The following is a 19541-nucleotide window of genomic DNA, read 5'->3' on the forward strand; positions in this document are numbered from 1 at the left end:
ACTTCTCTTTCTCAGAGGTTTTAAATAGGGAGCAGGACATGCCCTTTCACGGCAGGGAGGGAAGTGGAGGAGCCTGCAGCCTCCTGGCTGCCAGACCTGGGCATGCCCTCTGCGTGCACCTGGCCCAAGAGAGACGTCCTGAAGGGGGAACCTCCCACCTCCAGAAGGGGGTCCAGAAGCAGTACAGATGATGGCATCATCTCACGGGGGTGCCACACCATATGAGGGATAAAAGGGCAGGTGCCATTCTGCAGCCCCTTCCAGCTCTTGGATCCCTAAATTCGCATCTCATTGTGATCTCAAAATCTCTCATGGGGACTCAGTCACCTCTAAATTGTGGGTGGTTCCTAATAACTCACACATAATACACAAAACAGGACGTGTCACTTCAAGGTTCTCGTGGAGCCCCCAAAATCTATCCCTGGGGCAGGCTGGTTATGGGGAGTAAGGACTTGTCACCAGAAAGATGTGATTTGTTCAAATCAGCTCTGCCATCTCCGATGTCATGGTAGACCAAGGACTTTGCTTCTCTGGGCCTCATACAGAGGATAACGGGGAGACAGCCCAGGGTGTTCACCGAGATGAAAGGAGTTAATTGTAGGAAGTGAGTAACACAGCGCCTGACAGGCAGGACACTCCATAAGCATGCGGTCATCATCACTGTGAAACTAAGGCCCAGACTGGGGAAGGGACTGGGCTGGAGTTGCTTAGAAAGGGGTGGTGGGGCCCAGACTCCCAGGGCCCAGTGCCGAGCTCCCACAATGCATCTCAGCGCCGGCACTCCCCCACACCGAGCCAGCGCCACTGGCTGAGAGCAACACTCACTATAGAGCCTTGCAGACGTTGAGGCAAGGCAGCAGCTGCTCCACACCAACATCCCCTACAGAGTTGTGGTCCAGCTGCAGGGCCACGGGACGCTGAAGGTGCCGCAGCACAAACGCCAGGGCAGCACACTCTGCGGGGCCCAGGCCGCAAAACGTCAGCTTCAGGTGCCCGACCTTGAGCCCCCGCACGGCCTCCCGGGCCAGCCGTTCCTCCTGCATCTCGTACAGGCTCCGGATGAGCCAGATGAAGCCAGGCATGGCGTGCATGCTCTTGGCCTCCCCCGGCACGGCCGGAGGGATGGAGTGGAAGTGCTTGCGGAGGCTGCAGGACAGACAGCTGCGGGCACAGGCCTGACGCTGGAGCAGGGCCTTCTTGGACACCTGGCTCCCAGCCAGCAGGCCCTGGTGCTCCCGGGACAGCAGCCCCGCCAGGAAGGCTGCTGTGATCTGGAGGTTGTGGGGCTCAGCCTCTTGCAGCAAAGCGGCCATGCTGCCCTCCTGGTGCTCTGAGCGTGGCACACACATGGGGGGCAGCAGCCGGGCCAGCAGCGAGCTGCGTGGCCCGTGACAACTGAAGAGTTGTCTGAGCAAGGACGGCGACAAGTCAGCACTAAGCACAAGGTACAAGGCTGCAAAAAAACACTGGAAGGTGATGTGCAGGAATTCCAGGGGGGCTGTGCCCCCCTGCACAACACTCTTGGCATGCACCAGGAAGCCAAGAGAAATGTCCTCGCTGTCGATGTGCGCTGCCTGGAGCTGCTTGTCTGAGAACACGTAGCAGCATGTGCCCAGGCCCCAGACAGCCAGCCGGCCCAGGTGTAGGAGGGAGGGGAGCCTGCCTTGAAGCAGGCCGGGTGCCAGACCGCAGGGCACCGAGTCTGGTGGGGAGGCATGCAGCAGAAAATGCTGCAGGATCAGCAGGTACAGATCCGTGGTGGTCTTTGGGGACCCGCCACCATGCAACAACAGTTCCTGGTGGCATTTGGACACCATCCACGAGACAACAGGAAGGTGGCACAACCCATGCAGGGGTGAGGTTGCTTTGAGCAGGCGGACGAGGCGGTCGGCCACCCCCGGCTCACGGTGGCACTTCCTCAGGTACAGCTCGATGCCCTCTTCCGAGAAGCCCTTGAGGTGGAGTTCCAAACGCAGGTACTTCCTGAGCAGTGCGGACACCGCATCCGGACGGCTGGTCAGCACCTTGCGCGCGTTCTTGAGCAAGTTGCCCTGCAGAAGGTTGAACAGCAGATTCTGGACAGAGGTGGGGTCGGTCGGAGAGCAGTGACGCTCACAATCCGAGAACCTGAACTTGAACTCATCAAAGCCATCGAAAGTTAAGAGGACACGGTTGGGGTGGTCAAGGAGGAACTGGAAGACCTCCTGTTGGCCAAGGTCAGGCCAACAGCAGTGCTCAAAAAGCAGCGTCTGCACAGACAGCGGCTTGGCCACACACTGCAGCTGTCGGCAGCTGAATGGGAAGACGAAGAGAAATTCCTGGAAGTCACGCCCTGAGGCCCACAACAGGTGCATCTGCTGTAGCAGTGTGCTCTTGCCGCTGCCCGCCTCGCCCACCACCAGCACAGTGTCTGCATCTTCATTGAGGTGGCCACGGGTGCCAAAGAGCTCCTCCAGGCCCAGCGTCACAGGGCTCTTCTGTGGGAGTCCGGCCAGGCCCCGTTCTGTCCGGACTTCCAGAACATTCTCTGTGTATATTTCCTCCAGGCAAAGATTCTCTGCCCTATCGTAGGTGCTCAGAAAGCGAGACTGAGAAGATATCGTGGTCCTTAGCTTGGACATATATTTCTTACATGCAGCATCTGGAAGACCGAAGAAGAGGCTGATGAGGTAGGACAGTGGGGAGGATGGGCTCTGGCAGAGCGAGGGCTGCACAAGGGCATGTGACGTTACACATGGAGAGAAGAGCCGGCATGTGCCAGCCCCGGCTTCTGCAATCGCAAGCTATGGGCTTTGATGACAGGTGCATAACCTTCCTAAGCCTCGGAATCCCCTCACCCACCCCCAGGCTTGAAGTGGGAAAATGGGGGTCCCTACCTTATAGGATTTACATGGAACAATTAAGATAATTCATGTCAAGTGCTTCATTCAGCATCTAACACAGTACTCCAAAGATATTTGCTAGTGGCATTATTATTACTACTGACATCAGGAAGAGCTGTAGATTAGGGATGCCTGGGTGGCTCATTAAGCCTCTGCCTTTGGCTCAGGTCACGATCTCAGGGTCCTGGGATTGAGCCCTGCATGGGGGCGGGGTGGGGGGTGTCCCTGCTCAGCAGGGGGCCTGCTTTCCCCTCACTGCCTCTCTGCCTACTTGTGATCTCTCTCTCTCTCTGTCAAATAAATAAATAAATAAAATCTTTAAAAAAAAAAAAAAAAAGAGCTGTAGATTAGAAAGAGCATCAGGTGGGCGCCTGGGTGGCTCAGAGGGTTAAAGCCTTTGCCTTCGGCTCAGGTCATGATCTCAGGGTCCTGGGATCAAGCCCCGCATCGGGCGGGCTCTCTGCTCAGCAGGGAACCTGCTTCCTTCTCTCTCTCTGCCTGCCTCTCTGCCTACTTGTCATTTCTGTCTGTCAAATAAATAAAATCTTTAAAAAAAAAAAAAAAAAGAGCATCAGGCTGGGGTCAGAGGACCTGCCTGCCGACACCTGTCCAACCGAATTGGTTAGGATGGCCTTCGAGCCATTCAACCTCAGCTGCATCTTTCTAAAGAAAAACACAAGGTATAAGAGCCCGGCAGCCCAGTTTCTGAAGTCAGATATGCCTGTGTTTGAAAGCTGGCTCCCTCATTACCTTGTGCAAGCCACTCAACCTTCCCCTTCTCAGTATACTTATCTTCAAAATTAGGGACAATCCACAGGTTGAAGGATTGTTACAGGAGGAAACAAGATACAGTAGAATTGAGCAAAGTCTGACATATGGTAAACTCTTGAAAGATGGTGTTTGTTATCATGATACTGATGGGTTTGGTAGGCATAACAGTAGTACCATGTCCCAATCCTCAGGATCTGTGAATATGTTACCTTACTTACGAAGGAGGGACTAGATAAATGTGATTAAACTAAAGAGACAGGGATTTTATCCTGGACAATCCAGGTGGACCTAGCACTGTTTGGTGTCAGGGTCAGTAGGGTGCCGGGGTCAAGCACTTGGACAAGAGTCCTTGATCAAGATTCACTTCCCCATCCTCTTCACTTAACCCTCGGCAACCCTCTTACACATGGGGTGTGTCCACAAGGCTGCTGCTTTTCCTTTACCATCCTAATAACCAACGTAAGCAAACTACTTTCTGTATCAGGAGTCGGTTCCCCTTTTAGGGAATGGGGAAGTGGTAGTCCAGGGCCTCCAGGGTGGGGGGACCTTTGGGCATCACGGGTTCACTGCTCCCACCAAAGATCAGCGCCCTTGTTCTCAACTCAAAAGCTAACAAGTAATTCTCCCAGAGCACACTTAGCATACTGACGCTCTATTCATGGTCCTCCAAAGCAGTTGTCCCGTGTTTCTCTTCCATCTTCTGTGCCCAGAGCTGATGAGCATCATTGCTCTTAAAGCCCTCTGGATATACCAGGAGCACAGAACATGGATAACATAAAATATACACCTTCCTTTCAAATACCCTGAGATCTAACACAGGTTCTCCAGATACCACCAATATAAAATTCTCCAGAAAAACAAGGATCTTTCATTTTAAAAATAAACACCGGTCAATTGTCAACCTCGGATTGGTCACCCTGGGGAATCTGACACCATGTCACAGAGTTACGACCCGTGATATCAACAGTGGACATTAACCAAGGCCCAACCCGGGGAACCGTGCTCTGTGCCATGCAGCCCCAGTTGGAAACTGATGTCTGTGCCCCGTTTTCAGGGAAACAGTGCACATCGAGGCGCCAAGCACCGGCTTCTAGCCATCCTTCCTGCAGGCAATGCTTGCCACCCAGAGGGTAGAGCTCAGAGTAGTAAATCTCTCCGCTAGCACCACCCACAGCTCAGAGGCCCTCACTGCCAATGAACAATCCCTATGGTGACAGGGGAACAAGACATACAAGGCTCGTGCCTGCTCTTTACAACGGATGATCTCTCTTCTCCCAACGAAAAGGGAAGCAGCGGTGAAGACGGTTTGAAAACAGACCCATCTTCCCCACCTCAACCCCTACCTTCCTTGCCCCAGTTTTCACATCCGTAAATTGGAAAAAATGACACTGATTTCTCAAGGTTGCCATCAAGGACAGATACGATAAATAAAGCACCTTTCAAGGATGTCTGCCAGGTTCCACCTGTGGGATCCAAAGCCCCTCCCGTCCCTGGGTTGGGTTGGGTTGGTGGCTGTGTGCAAGGAGAGACACCACATTATCTAAATCCATTGGGTCCTGCAGTTTCTGATAGTGAGCAGTAAATTGCAGAAATCAAGAGATAACAGCCCTATCTCAAAATGTACCCTTTGCAGCACAGATAATAAGAGTTTGGCTAGTGAAGCTCCAGTTATCACTGTCCAGCTCCAGAAGTAATAAAAGCTAACGCTAATATTACACATGGTAATCCTTTTAATCCTAGTGGCGGTGTTATCCTTGAGATCAGGAAACTGAGTTCTAAGGAGGCCCACACGGCCAGGAAGTGAAATTCTAAAGGCACGTCTCACTCCAGAGTTCTGCTCTTAATCAGGACTCTGTAAAGCCTTTCTTTCCCTTTCTGATGAACGGAGAAGAACATATAAGTATATACCTTCAAAAGGCAGGGCCAACGAGACTGGCAATTTCTGAACATGACGTAGAAGGAAGGCAGCCAACCCATTCGCCTTCACTGTGGCAAGATCGAGGAGCCTCCTTGCCTACGGGGAGAGCAAAATAACATAAAAAAAGTATCTTTCCAGAAAGGCGGATGGAGATGGTGTGGGAAGGTTTCTACTGATCACTAGAGTTTCATAGGTGTCTCCCTCTCCACCACAGTTAGAGGCCAGAAAAACCCCCAAACAGCAAGACGAGTTTAAAGAAGTCACTAGACGCTGCGTGATGAAGCGAACACTAGAGCGCACACACACCCGATCTGGCTCCCACTAAAAAGGAACAACTTAAAGAAAAAAAAGCCATAAATCTGTAAGCTTGCAAGAATAGGAAAAACAATTCTGGAAGTGAGAATTCATCTGGAAGACAGGTGATTGCATGGAGCCGTGAGGCTTGGCATACCATCCCTGAGCACGATACCCACATTTCCATCTCCAACCTCACCTGCTCCCCTGAACCTTGGACGCATGTCCACCCGAAACTGCCTGCCCACCGTCTCCACTTAGATGTCCCCAAAACACCTCCGACTTAACATATCCACAATCAGACTCCTCATCTACACCCACCTGCAAACCTACAGCCTTCCTCCTCCCAAGCTAATGTCAATGCCACCCTTCCAGCTGCTCTGCCCCAGACTTCCAGAATCGCCTTGGAAGCTCTCCCCTACAATCTGCCCAACAAATCCTGTTGGCTTGAACACGAACACATAACCAGAACAGCACAACAGAAGTAGAACGCTCGCTGCCCAGAGGGTACACACAAAGGTGAGTCGTATTTGTAATGTTGGATCTTCTAGTATCCATATTTTTTAAAGTAAAAACCAGTGTAATCCATTTCAATCATATATCTTATTTAGCCAAATATAGCCAGAATATTACCATTTCAACATGTAATCAATATAAAAAATTACTGAGATATTTTACATTCTTTCTTTCATATTAGGTCTTCAGAGCAGAATCCCCATCATGGACCACAATTCCTAACTCCATGGCCACATTTCAAGTGCTCAATAGCCACATGTGGCCAGTGTCTACCCCAGTGGACACACAGCTAGAGAGCCCAGCCCTTTCTTGTCCCCTCCTCTATGCTACTGTCCAAGCCGCCATCAGTGCCCACCTGGAAAATGGCAAATGCTGCCCAACTGGTGTCCCTGCTTCTGTCCCTGTCCCCAGAATCTATTCTCAACACCACAGGCTGAGTGTCATTCTTTAAAAGTCGGATCATACCTCTCCTGTTACAAATGTCCCAGCATGTCCCTCATTTTCTCAGAGTAAAAGCCCAAGGTCAACAGTAACCTATAAGGCTCCAAACAGACCAAAGTGCTGTCTGTGACCCTCGGGATCCTGCTTAACTTCTCTGACCTCCCCCCTTATTGCTCTTCCCCCTGCTCATTCCACTCAGAATACCAGCCTCAGGGTTTCTGGAAATATCAAGCATGCTCCCACATCCAGGCCTTTGCTGGGGCTGTCCCCTCTGCCTGGAATGCCCTTTCTCCAGCTGTCCACATGACCCCTTCCTTCACCTCCTTCAAGCCTTTGCTCAAATATCACCTTCTTGAGAACTCCCCGAACACTCTATTTAAAATTGCCATCACTACCTCCACTTCCTGTAACTTTCAAGCCCCAGACCCACTCTAGTTATTTTCTACAGCACATACATCACTTTCCAACGTGCCCAGTCATTTGCTTCCTTTTGCTTATTGTCCATTGCCCTGCACCGGGACATGAGCCTCTCCAGGATGAGGATTGTTGTCTGTTTTGCTCACTGCTGTTTCCTCAACACCTAGAAGAGTGCCTGGCACAGAGCATGCATTCAAGGACTTGCCAAAGGAATGACTAGTAATGGACTTAGAAGAGCCCAGAAAGCCGGACCCTAAGCCAACAGTAGGCAAGTTGAAAACCACATAACATGTATCTCAGACTCTATAAAGATCTCTGGAATTAAGAGCATCAGGTACCTCCAGAACCAAAGGAAATGATTCAAGTAAGGAGGGTTGAGTCAACATGGTTTATAAAACAGATCTCTTGGGCGCCTGGGTGACTCAGTGGGTTAAGCCTCTGCCTTCAGCTCGGGTCATGATCTCAGGGTCCTGGGATAGAGCCCCAAATAGGACTCCCCTGCTTCCCCCCTCCCTCTGCCTACCTCTCTGCCTACTTGTGATCTCTCTCTGTCAAATAAACAAATAAAATCTTTAAAAAACAAAAACAAAAACAAAAACAGATCTCTTGTTCCCCTGACCCACTCCAAGCCAACAGCAACTGTTCCTGCCCTGCCATGGCAGAATATGGAGATTTATATCTGGAAAGGCTAAAACAGGGCCCCCGGACTGGGAGGTAGCAGGCACAATAAAGGACGTGGGCATCATGCCCCCAAAAGAAGGTTTAAATGACCATGTGCACAATGAGTACTGAACGCAGAGACCTCTCTCCACCACAATCACCGGCCAGCCCTCTTACTCACTGGGGTCCCACAACTCTGGCAGTCAGACCAGCCTAGGAGGAATGGTCTAAAGATACAAATACCATCACTTCCTAAACGTCTACAGTGAAACGCAAAGTAGACAGGTTTCACCTATAGGCTCTGAGTTTCCGGTAAGTTTTAGGGAGTCTATTTCAGTCATGAGCAGCCAACTAAGAAGCATCATATGCCCAAAGAAAGCATCTCATGTGGGAAAATAATGACCAACCCCAAATTTTATACCCAACCAAAATGTTGATCAAGTGCAAGGAAACTTGTAGCTATATGCAAGCTTAAAATTTTAATTCCCAGATACTCATTTTACAGATTCTGGAAGATATCATCTCCCACAATAGAACAAACCAAGACAAAGGAAGACTAGATAACTCAGGATAGAGGAAAACCAACACAAGAGGAAGGGAAGGGAAATCTCAGGATAATGGCTCTACCATAAGTAGAAGGAGATTGGAGCAATGTGACTTAAGAGTCACACATGTTCAGGGGAATTATTTCCTAGATGTCCAGGCACACCTGGCTCTAATCCTTATCTATATTTGGCTCGTCTGCACCACAGGCTAATATCATTCTTTCTCTCAACCCCTGTGGCCTGGATCAGCTGAGGACACCCATTTCACCCTTCTGAAGTATCTGGCTTCCCTATTCCTGGGAGCTGGAAGAGCCTTGGAGAAGCTTACAACTGAACATACAGAGCAGCCCACTTCCTCCGACTATTCCTGGACATCCAGCCTCTGACTCATCGTTGCCCTACCAGACCCTCCAGCTCTCAGGACTCACTCAATGACCTTGCCCACTGACTTCCCAGCAGGAGCCCTTAGAAAGCCTCCAAATGGTAAAGCCAAGACCAAGTCTCTGAGGCCCTGTTCAGTTTCCCTGCCCCTGGAAGCCTGCATCCAAGAAGGAGAGGCAGGACATCTCTTTCCTTGACACTGTTATGCTTGTGCTTGCTAGAACTTTTTCAAAGCAAAACACATTGTTTGGAGAATTATTGCATAAGGTGTCAAAACTATGAAGAAAAGCAAAGAAATGATTTTACACGAAAGTCAGGCTACGGGTAGCAGTGGAGGAAAGTACTAGTAACATTCTATGTCTTTTTGTGGGTGATGGGAACATGTCGAAATCACACCATATGAAATTAAACACTTTCTTGCAGGCATGCTACATTTCCCAAGTTAAAGGTGTTGCAGTTAATATCACAAAAGAGTCAAGCTATTCAGTCTGACCCTGGCCTAGCAGCCTGAGCAGGTACATGAGTCAGATGGGCTGCTAGTTTGATAGCCTCAAGTCTGCTGACAACTCTTACACCCAACTGCGCAAGGTCATCACACGAAGCCCCACATTTCATGTCAGAAAGAGAAGAGCATTTGCTCTGGGGACAATCAGGCCTGGATTGGAACTCTAGCTGGGCCACTTCCCAGATGGGTGGTTTGGGCAGTTCCTTTATTGTTAAGAAAGAGTAGAACCAACACGACACACCGAGAAGGTTGTAGTGTAGCATAGAGATCACAACCTTCAAGGGCTATGGACCATGCCTGGCACATGGTAGGCACTCACTCAGCAAACTACTGTTTGGGTCTTTAAGGGATCTGGTTCTACAACTTGGATCTAGTTCTTGCAACACTGCATCTAGTTCTTCAACTGAAGCATTTTCTCAGTCCTCAACCTGCAATCTATGACAACCGCCTCCTTCTAGAAAATTACAAGTTCAGTTTAGAGAGTAAACAAAGCAGTCCTGGGTTGGGGGGATAGGTCAGTTGGACATACCACAAATGCCAGCCACAATGAATCAGAAATTCAGCCGCAGAAGGCAACCCATCAAGTTGGAGAATCAGAGAGCTCAGAAAAAGCTTAGAGAGAAGCTGCATTCCAGAAACTTAAACCTCAGGCCACCCAGTCCCTTGGGAAATGCCTATAACCCTCAGAGGTCTTGTCCGCCACATGCTCTGCACAGTCCCAGCGACGGGTGCTTTTGCTTTCCACCCAGCCCTTTCTTAACATGGAGTTTTAGCTCATTAAAATGTAGCCTTGCTTCTTTCCTAATATTAGCATTTAAGGTTATAAATTTCCCTCTATGTTCCACTCTAGCTGTACCCCATACATTTTTATAAATCAGATTCTCATTATTGTTTGGTTCTAAATTATTTTCTGATTTCCCTTATGATTTCTTCTTTGGCCCATGATTACCCTATTTCCTTTTCTCATCAATCCAAATACCTCCTCGATGCATGTCCTATCCCCTCTAGGCTCGAGGCTACCTTCTCTAAACCCCTCAGAGCATCCACGCCAGACTACACTGTTGAACACTTGATCAAAGATGACAAGACACAATCCTTGAACTTCCCAAAGGGGCTGATTCACTCTCCATAACGGATCACAAAAGACACCAGGGCAGGTGCAATGACAAACATGCTTTCTGGAATCCCCACAGGGCCAGGCTTGAGGAGCTGGGCCCAGGGTAGAACTGCACTGATGAGTAACAAGAGGGGCCCATAGCATATGCGCTCTGTAAACATGCAGCTTCCTTGAGCCAGCTTTCAAATAGCCTTGAGGACACGCTGGCTTATCCCATCGGTCCCAACCTAGACTCACCTAATCACCAAAGACATTTTTTTAACTGACAAATAAAAACTAGAAAATTCCCCAGTTCGGTTCATCCTCACACTGCCATTTAATTCCAATTCATTCATTCATTCATTCAATAACTGAGGTGTTCCATCAATGAGTATTTATTCAGTGTCTATTTCAAGAAGCTTTAAGAGCCCGGCACATACTAAGCATCTAAACAGAATCTGGCCAACAGAGTGCCTGGGTGGCTCCATCATCTAAGTGTCTACCTTGGGCTCAGATCACAATCTCAGGGTCCGGGGATTGAGTCCCTCATCAGGTTCCCTGCTCAGCAGGGGAGCCTGCTTCTCCCTGGGCTTCTGTGCCACCCCTCACTTGTGCTTGCTCTCTCTCAAATAAATAAATAATCTTTTAAAAAAAATAGATTCTGGCTGAATAAATGAATGCATACATTAACAATGAACAATGGAGTCAAGTACCAGGTCCAACACGGGACTTCCCTGCCATCAAACCACTGTTCTGGGCATTAGTTCTCCAGTACATAAAAGGGGATGTCAGTGACGGTTCCATTTGTATCTCAAGAGCTCTGAGGGTCACTCTTTAGGGTAAAATGAATAAAGAGTTTCAAAACCACCCAAAAGACACTTTTCCGATCTCATGGAATGGTGTTTTCAGAGGGAGTTATACCCCAGCTCTGAATGTCTATCAGCCAAAAGCAAGTTCGTATCAGAAATCCAACGTAGACAAGTGAACAGCACTGGTCCACAGTGTGCTAATTATGAACGAGTAGCAATTAAATGTTAAATTATCTACTAAATATAATGTAATAATTAATTACAAAATACAACTTAATGAATTCTGATGTTGAGCTGTTAATTTAAGACCGTCAAAAAGCGTACAGAGTATCGTCGTAACACAACTAATGGTGGCCAATGGGACGGATAACGAGTGGTTCCTATGCACTAGACACTGCCGAAAGGGTTACACGAATCAAGTCACTGACTTCTCCTGAGAACCTTACTGATGTTTCACAGATGAGAAGAGACGGGAGATTAAGGAGGGAGAGTTTCCGCAGAGAAGTCCTGAAGACACAGAGAACGGGTCCCGAACAACTTTTACCTGCCGGGTGACCTTGTTAGGGGGAAGGCCAGCCCACCCCCCCCAAGACAAATCCGTCCTGGTGACTAAGCACCCTTTTCCCGTGAATTCTGATTACCCAAGACCCAAGTTCCTTACCCGCTGGGAGGACGTGAAGATGGGCAACCGGATTTCATCACATTCATACTGGCTGATGAAACCGTGCTCCCAGGCTAGATCCAGCACGCCCTCCACGTGGCTGTGGAGCCTCCTGACGATGGCTGGCCGGTGACTCTGCAGGTCCCGGGCTGGGTGGGGCGAGTGGGGGTCCCAGCAGCTGGACAGCTCCCGAGCCTGGTAGTCGGTCTGGGCCTCCCGGACGGCCGCGATGAGCTGTTCACAGCCCCAAGTGCCCTTGTTCCAGACAGTGTCCAGGAGGCGCCTGGCCAAGTGTGAGAGCGGCTGGCCCAGGAGGCTGAGGCCCTCATAGTCTTCCCAGGAGAGGACTTCCCAGGAAAGCAGCCAGTCCAGGATGCTCTCGAAGCCCTCCAGGGACCCCGAGACAATTAACCCCACCAGCTGGCTCCTCTGAGCCTGGAAAGCCTCCTGGGTACACATTTCATAACCTGGGGAGGAGAGTGAGGTCAGTGCAGAACTCCTCTGAAGGCAGGCAGGGGGCAGTGGGGGCAGGGGTGGGGAGTGACGAGTCAGCCCCACCCCAACTCTGAGGAGGCCATGGCTCTGCTGGGACATGACCCAGTCCAGGATTCCAAGCTCCCCCTTGTGCAGATGTACAGAATAAGGCCCAGAGAAGGCAAAAAATGGGCTCGGGGTCCTACAGAGAGTTTGAAGCAGCCAGGAGTTCAAGCAAGGCTCCTGGTTTCCAAATCTGCACTTCATCCCTGGCTCAAGAAGCCTTGGTAAGGCTTGAGCTGATAGTCAGAGCAAGGATTCCCAAGGGATCTGGAAATAACTCTCTTTGGGTCCCTAGGAGCAGGCTCTGCCCTGCTGGCTGGATTCAGGCTGAGGGCTGTGCTCTCGCCAGTAACAGCTGATATTTACTAAGCACATAAGGGCTGCCAATTGGTCTAAGTGCTCCCACATGTGAATTCATTCAACCCGCCCAACCACTCTGAAGCAGGTGCTGCAATCGACCCATTTTACAGATTAAGAAACCGAGGCACCGACAGGCCAAGGGACTTGTACAGGGATTCCCAGGCAGATGAGGTGGAGCTGGGTTTTGAACCCAAGCAGTGTGATTCCAGAATCCATGCCCTTAATTCCCCCACATTTGGGATCCCCCACAGGGCCCCTAAGCCCATGCCTGCTAGGGTAACCCACCACAACCCCAGGGGGCAGACCAGAACATTGCTATAAACATCTCAGCCCAGGTGAAGCAAAAATCCAAGTGTACACTAAGTCAGTTCAAAGTTCGGGGGAGCACGGACCCCAGTTGAAACCGCCTCCTTCCCAACTATCTCGCGGCCCAGGCCCTCGCTTCCCTCCCACTCTCTCACCACCACACATTTTATGCTGTCGTCTCTGCCGGTGGCTTACTCTGGGCTCAGCCTTCAGGCTCTGGGCTCTGGGAGTTTGAGGGGAAGTTTTTGATTTCTCTGAGCTCCAGGCCCCGGGAGGGTCCCCAAGCAGCAGAGAAAGTCTCTCGGGTGGGTCCATGCCGCGACTGTCACAGGGATCAGGGACATGGACGGGTACAGTGCCCAGAGAAAGCGAAAGCAAAAGGTTAGAGGAAGAGGAACACCTCCTTCTTTTTCCAAAACACGGACATTCTGAGTTACTCAAGGGAGGAGACGCCAAGGCCCTTGGAGACTTTGTCTCTCTCCTGTATGCTGTTTATGTGTCTCTCCCCCTTCTCGGCCAGAGTAGAAGCCTGGGTCTTACTCATCCTGGCATCCCTAAGCTTGGCGCAGGGCAGAGCCTCGGGGAGGCACGGTGGGAATGCTCATGAGTCAAAAATCTACCGAGGAAGGGGAGGGCCTGGAACATTCTGTGCCTGCCCTCCTATGCCAGCCAAGGGAAGGGAAAGGAGTCATCTCCAACTCAGACTGTTGCCAGCACTCAGGTTGGAAGCCTTGGGCTGGCCAGAGAGGAGACAAGGTAAGGCAAAGTTGCCTGCATGTCTGGAAGCTCGGGAGGGCATTCCCCATCTAGAGGCTTCTATAGGGCCATTCTCTCTGGCCAGGCAGGCCTCCGCCCTGGGCCCACGGCCAGGCAGAGAAGTCAGGAGGGCAGACATGGAGAGATGGGAGAGGGAAGAACAGGACAGGTAGGAAGACCTCTGGGCTTGGCCCTGGCATGACTCTTGGCTGTGGAAACCCCAACACCACTGCCACTCCTGCCCAGGACCTGGGGAAAAGAACCACCACCCTCTGGGAAGAGCCCAGACATGGGGTGGGCACTCTCCCTCTGACCCCATGCCTGGAGGGCAGGCGTGCAGCCAGGAAATAAAGATGTTGCAAAGTTCACATGAGACCGGACAATACCCACTCCTCTTACCTAGCCGATGCCTGAGGATGGACAGCTCCTCCCTCCTCTGTATCCAGAGAACCTAGACCACACTCTCCCCCTGCAAAGATCATTAGGCTTGATGGAGCAGGCACAGCCTTGAGCAGGAAGGCCAAGGCTGAGTGGCACAACGCTGGCAGGTCTGGATTCACCCAGACCCCACTTCCCGGGGAAATCCCAGAAGGATGGCCTGGAAGCCAGAGTTGGCCAAGCTACTGTGCCGTAACTAGGTCCTTCTCATCAGTTCTGCTGTAAAGCCTTGTGCATCCACCATGACCTGCACTGAGCCACTCCCTGGACCTGAGACACACCCTCCAGTTGTGCTCACCCCCGGGGAAAACCTGGGAGAGTAAGCAGGAGTCCTTCCCAAACACCCCAAGTCTGGAGCAACTGAAAAATGCTTGAGCCACACACATCCAACCAGTGACATCAAGGATCTGCAGACACCAGGAAGGAGAGGCAGGCCTGAGCTCTAAGGGCTGATGCTCTGTCCCCCTCAGCAGCTGGAAAGCCCCAACTCTTCCCTGGCCTCCTTCCAGAAACCTCAAAAGCAGGAAGAATCCCCAAGGATGCATTTGGTCAAAACCCTGTCTCTGAGCAGGCATTGTCCTTTCTTGCTGTAAACGTCCCTGGGGGAGAACCTGGCTTTGCTGCGGTCCTCAAACAACCAGCTCAGGAAGTTCACCATCATGTCCAACTTAAGTTTCTCCTGCTTTGGCTTCAATTGGGCATGAGGGAAAACAGATGACCAATCATCCCCTATTTCATAAAAATTGTCCCTAAAGTCCTGTTTCTTGCCCCTATATCAACTGTTCAGACCATTTCCCACCAACACCCAGAGGCTTCTCTTCCTCTAGCAGCTCCAATTCCAAATTCTCCAACCTCCCATCACAGCAGGAATCCCGTCTGTTGTCTGTACTGCTGTCCTCCATTCTTTCCCACCTGTCCCCTCCAGGCACAGCCCCCCAGACTGTCCTTGTCTCAGCTGGGTTCTCAGCCCTCGACCAGCTGGCTAGGCCAAAGGCATCTATCAGAACGGCTCTCTCTCCCCTCGCAGCACGCTCTTCCCTGCCATCAGGGACACCCCATCTCTGACTTCTCCCATCCCACTGGCCACTCCGTCTGTCTGTCTCCTTGGCTGGCTCCTGCTGCTGGGAGCCCCAGAGCTCCCAGGTCGGGTCTCTCTTCTCTGTACCACTCTCTCCCTAAGTGAGTTCGCCGGCTCTTACAGCTCTAAATGCCAGCCCCAAATTTTATTTCCAGCTCCAACCCCACCTATTAAACTTTCCCAGTTGCCCCTAGGCACCTGCCCGTGGACCCATAACGGGCATCTCAGACATAGTAGGCACAAGTCAGCATTCCAGCTCCTCCCCCTAAACAGCCCCCATTTCAGGAGATGGCAGCTCTAAGCTTCCAGACTCTCGGGCCAAAAACCTTCAAGTCATCCCCAACTCCACCTTTCTCTCACATCCAAATCCTCCTGACCCTACCTTCAAACTTGACCCCAAATCGGAAAATCTGATATTTTCCCATGGCCTCTATGCTGTGCATACAAGCCCCCAGGGTCTCTCCCCAGAATGGCAATGGCGGTCAGGTCACTACCCTCCCCCTCAACCTCCTGCCCTGACTCAAAGCAGGTGACTCCTCTCTTCAAAGTCCTCCAGTGGCTCTCAATGCACTCGGAGTAAAAACCCAAGTCCTCACAGTGGCCTTCAAGGCCCCAGGCAATGGACCCCCACTTCCCGACCCCTTACCTCTCTGCATTCATCTCCTACTAACCTCCCCACCCCACCCCACCCCCACACTCCTCACCTATCCTGTTCCACCCGCACTGACCTCCTCCTTGCTCCTGGAACAAGCTGGACCTGCTCCCACCAGGCATGCCTCTGCCTGAGGGCCTTCGCACAGACTCTGTGCTCTTTCCTCCACAGGTGCTCTGTCCTTCCCTTCAGATGTTCACATAGCTCACCCTTCACCTCCTTCAAGGCTCTGTTCCATTGTCACCACCTCCGAGAAGCCCTCCCTGACTATGCTTTATAAACCTGCAATACCCAAGCCCAGCCCTCACCCCCGTTGTCTGCATTGTTTTTCTCCACAGCACCTCTCACTGCCTGATAGATCATGTATATACTTATTTGATTGCTGTCCTACTCCTTTCTAGAATATGAAATCCATTAAGGCAGGGAGTTTCATCCGGACTTTTTTTGTTTTTTATTGCTACAGCCCAGTGTCTCACCCAGTGTATTGATAAAGATCATTTGAATGAATAAAAAAGTGAATTGACTCTACATGGCTCCAGGAGACAGAAGTGGAACTGAGCGGTGGAAATCTGCAAGCCGTCGATTTTAGCTCAGTGTAACGAGAGCTGCAGGACGATGAACAGGCACCCCCATAAGTCATCATCACTGACCATATGCAGCCAGAGGGGTCCTGCACCAGGTGGGAGGTGGGTGGCCTAAATAGGGGTCCCTTCCAGCCTCAGCTCCCCAACTGGCAAAGGGGATCTGAGTAACCAACGAACTTAAGGGCACAGTGATGGGGACAGGAGAGCAGAGGCAACGGGAGTGTCACTCTGATCTTCACCAAGGGGACAGGTGACATGGCAGACAAGAACAGTCCATGCGGAGACCAAGGCCACACAAAGGAGAAGCCTACAGGGTCAGAAAGAGGGAGACAACCAAGAGCAGACACACAGCCAGGGATCCAGCTGTGGGAGGAGATCTGGGGAGGCTTTTTAGTTTCCTGGAAAGCAAACAGTAGGACCGGATGGCTGCTCCCTGACATGAGGACCAAAGGACAGGGCAGAAGGCACAGAGGATGCGAGGCTGGGCAGGCTCCGGTGTGGGCCCCTGTGGGAAGGGATGGGGATGAGCAGAGGTCTGCACACCCACCAAGGGAAGGAAGGAGGCAGGAGGCTCCCCTAAGAGTTACAAGGCCATATGGGCAGGAGACCATCCAGGCAGTGCTACCTATACCCACCCATTCACAGGCATGATGAAGATGGGGAAACTGCGGCCCAAAAAGAGGAGTCTCAACTGAGCGTTGAGGAGGCTTCCTCTAAGAACTGAAATCTCATTCCCAGGCCAGCCCTGTGCCTCGGAACTTCTCCTTCTGCAGGCTCCCCCTCCAAACCCGTCAGGATCGCAGCACACAGCCTCTCTCCAGACCTCAAAGTTTCAGGGGGCCCGGAAGTCCTGCTCACGCCCCCAAGCCTCCTCATCCTCTGTAGCCGCTGTCCGCCAGGGGGCTCCGCTACCTCGAGACTCCCCCTTTTCCTTCGACCTTCCATTTAGACCCCAGGACTCCCGAAGGGAAAACCAGGGTATCCCCCCCCGCAAGCCCGACGCCTGGGACAGCTCAAAAGCCAAGTGTCCGAGTCCCGGGCGCAGCTCCCTGCGCTCCCGTGCAGGGTAGAGGGGCACTCACCGCACAATCACCTGCGCCCCAATTCCGCCTTGCGGTCTGGGCACAACCCTCAAGGCTCGGACTTCCACCCCGGCTCCTCTCAGGCCCCGCCCCTTCTGTCCCGGCGCCCCGCCTCCGCGCTCTGCCCACCCACCCCGCCCGGCGGGCCACACCCCTCCGGTCCCGACACCCCGCCCCGCACGCCCTAGACCCCGGGTTCAGGCGCCCCTCCCCCGCGCTGTACCCACCCACCCCGCCCTACGGGCACAACCCCGGCCCGGGCGCCCCGCCCCGCAATGGGCCCACCCAACCTGCGGGGTGGGCCACACCCTCCCTTAGTCCCGGCCGGGGGGCCCAGCCCCGCGCCCAACCCTGGGCTGACCAGAGGTTTCCCGAGACTAGGCAGGAGGGCGAACAGGAACAGGCCTGGGCAGCAAGTCAATGGGACCCCGGACTGTGTCCCACTTAGTGAGACACCTTTGTATTAGAGGGAACCAGAGACCCGCTCCGGAAACACGCCCCATACATCCTGTGGAAGGAAAACCTAGGAAAGCTGTGGGAGCCAGAGTTAACCGCCGCACCCTTTGACAACCAGTAAGCCCATAGTCATCTAAAGCCTTAAATACTGAGAACTCCCAGAACAGTATTTTCAAAAGTGTGATGGGTTTACATGTCAGGTGAGAGTAGAGCGAGCATTTAAAGCTCTGCAAACCTTGTGTTTCAGCTGGAGCAAGCCCTCGGTGTTTGGAACTAATGTCTACCACTGCCCGGTCCACTCGGCTCTGTTAGGATGTCTAACTAGAATTTAACAGCGCTGTTTTGTTTCCATTAAATTACATTTATTTCATTTTATGGTTTCCAGTTCTTCCGAGCAAGTGACACTGGTTTTCCGTTGAAGGTATTAAGACATTCCTTTTAAAACGCTCATATTTGGGGACGCCTGGGTGGCTCAGTGGGTTAAGCCGCTGCCTTCGGCTCAGGTCATGATCCCAGCGTCCTGGGATCGAGTCCCACATTGGGCTCCTTGCTCAGCAGGGAGCCTGCTTCTCCCTCTGCCTCTGCCTGCCACTCTATCTGCTTGTACTCACTCTTGCTCGCTCTCTCTCTCTCTCTCTGACAAATAAATAAAATCTTTAAAAAAAAAACGCTCATATTTGGAAATTTTCTCATGTAAACCAAAATATCTGACATTTTTACATGATGCTTATTATGCACCAGGCTTTACCTATATTAATCCAATCAATCTCAGCTACGGGATACTGGCTATCATTATTTAAAATTTATAGATGAAGAAACTGAGGCACAGAAACGTTAATTAACCCATGGGTAGTGACTGCAGAGCTAAGGTTTGCTCCCGGGTGTCCGGCACCAAGGTTCTGGCTCTGATCACCACCCCGCATTGCCTCTAGGTATATACCTGCACAGGCAGCGTGCAGTGGCCTGGGGTGGGGGATGGCTGCTGAGTTAGAAGGACTGCCTCTACCCCAGGGAAATGATTCTGATGGTCCACAGATCTATCTACAGGATGTTGACCACCCTCTTATCTGTAACGATGAAATTACTGAAGAATGCCGACAGAGCGACTGAACTGATTCATCTTCTCTCCTATCCCATGGCCAACCTGGGAGCACATTTTTCAGCTTGACCTTCAGAACAGAGAATGCAGCCACTTCTTACCTTATCCACCACGACCACATCGCCGTTGTCTCTCCCCTGGGTTATGGCAAGAGCTCCCAGCCATTGTCCGTGATTCCAGCTACAGTCTTCAACACAGCAGCTGCAGGGAGTCTGTCTAAAAAAAGAGAGAGAGTGTGTGTGTGCGAGAGTGAAATTATATCACTCCTCTGCTGAAACCCTTCCAATGAGTCCCATC

General features: G+C 51.6%; 1 protein-coding gene across 7 annotated transcripts in view; it reads right to left on the reverse strand.

Annotated features, from left to right (window-relative positions):
* The window catches only part of NOD2 (nucleotide binding oligomerization domain containing 2), a 37553-nt gene extending 18016 nt beyond the window's left edge, over positions 1 to 19537 (reverse strand). The window contains exons 1-4 of one of the 7 annotated variants that reach the window (XM_047711310.1): positions 13295 to 15999; positions 11897 to 12363; positions 5562 to 5667; positions 826 to 2641 (exon numbers count right to left, since the gene is read on the reverse strand). In XM_047711310.1, coding sequence (XP_047567266.1) covers positions 826 to 2641; positions 5562 to 5667; positions 11897 to 12355 — 2381 coding nt within the window. In that variant the 5' untranslated portion in view covers positions 12356 to 12363; positions 13295 to 15999. Of the gene's footprint in view, positions 1 to 825; positions 2642 to 5561; positions 5668 to 11896; positions 12364 to 13294; positions 16000 to 17689; positions 17776 to 18050; positions 18057 to 19345 lie in introns of those variants that run through there. The other 6 variants (XM_047711308.1, XM_047711309.1, XM_047711307.1 and 3 more) reach the window with 6 other exon arrangements.
* Between the last annotated feature and the right edge of the window lie 4 nt (positions 19538 to 19541).

Source organism: Lutra lutra, chromosome 17 (assembly GCF_902655055.1).
Source record: "Lutra lutra chromosome 17, mLutLut1.2, whole genome shotgun sequence".
NCBI classification, from domain to species: domain Eukaryota; kingdom Metazoa; phylum Chordata; class Mammalia; order Carnivora; family Mustelidae; genus Lutra; species Lutra lutra.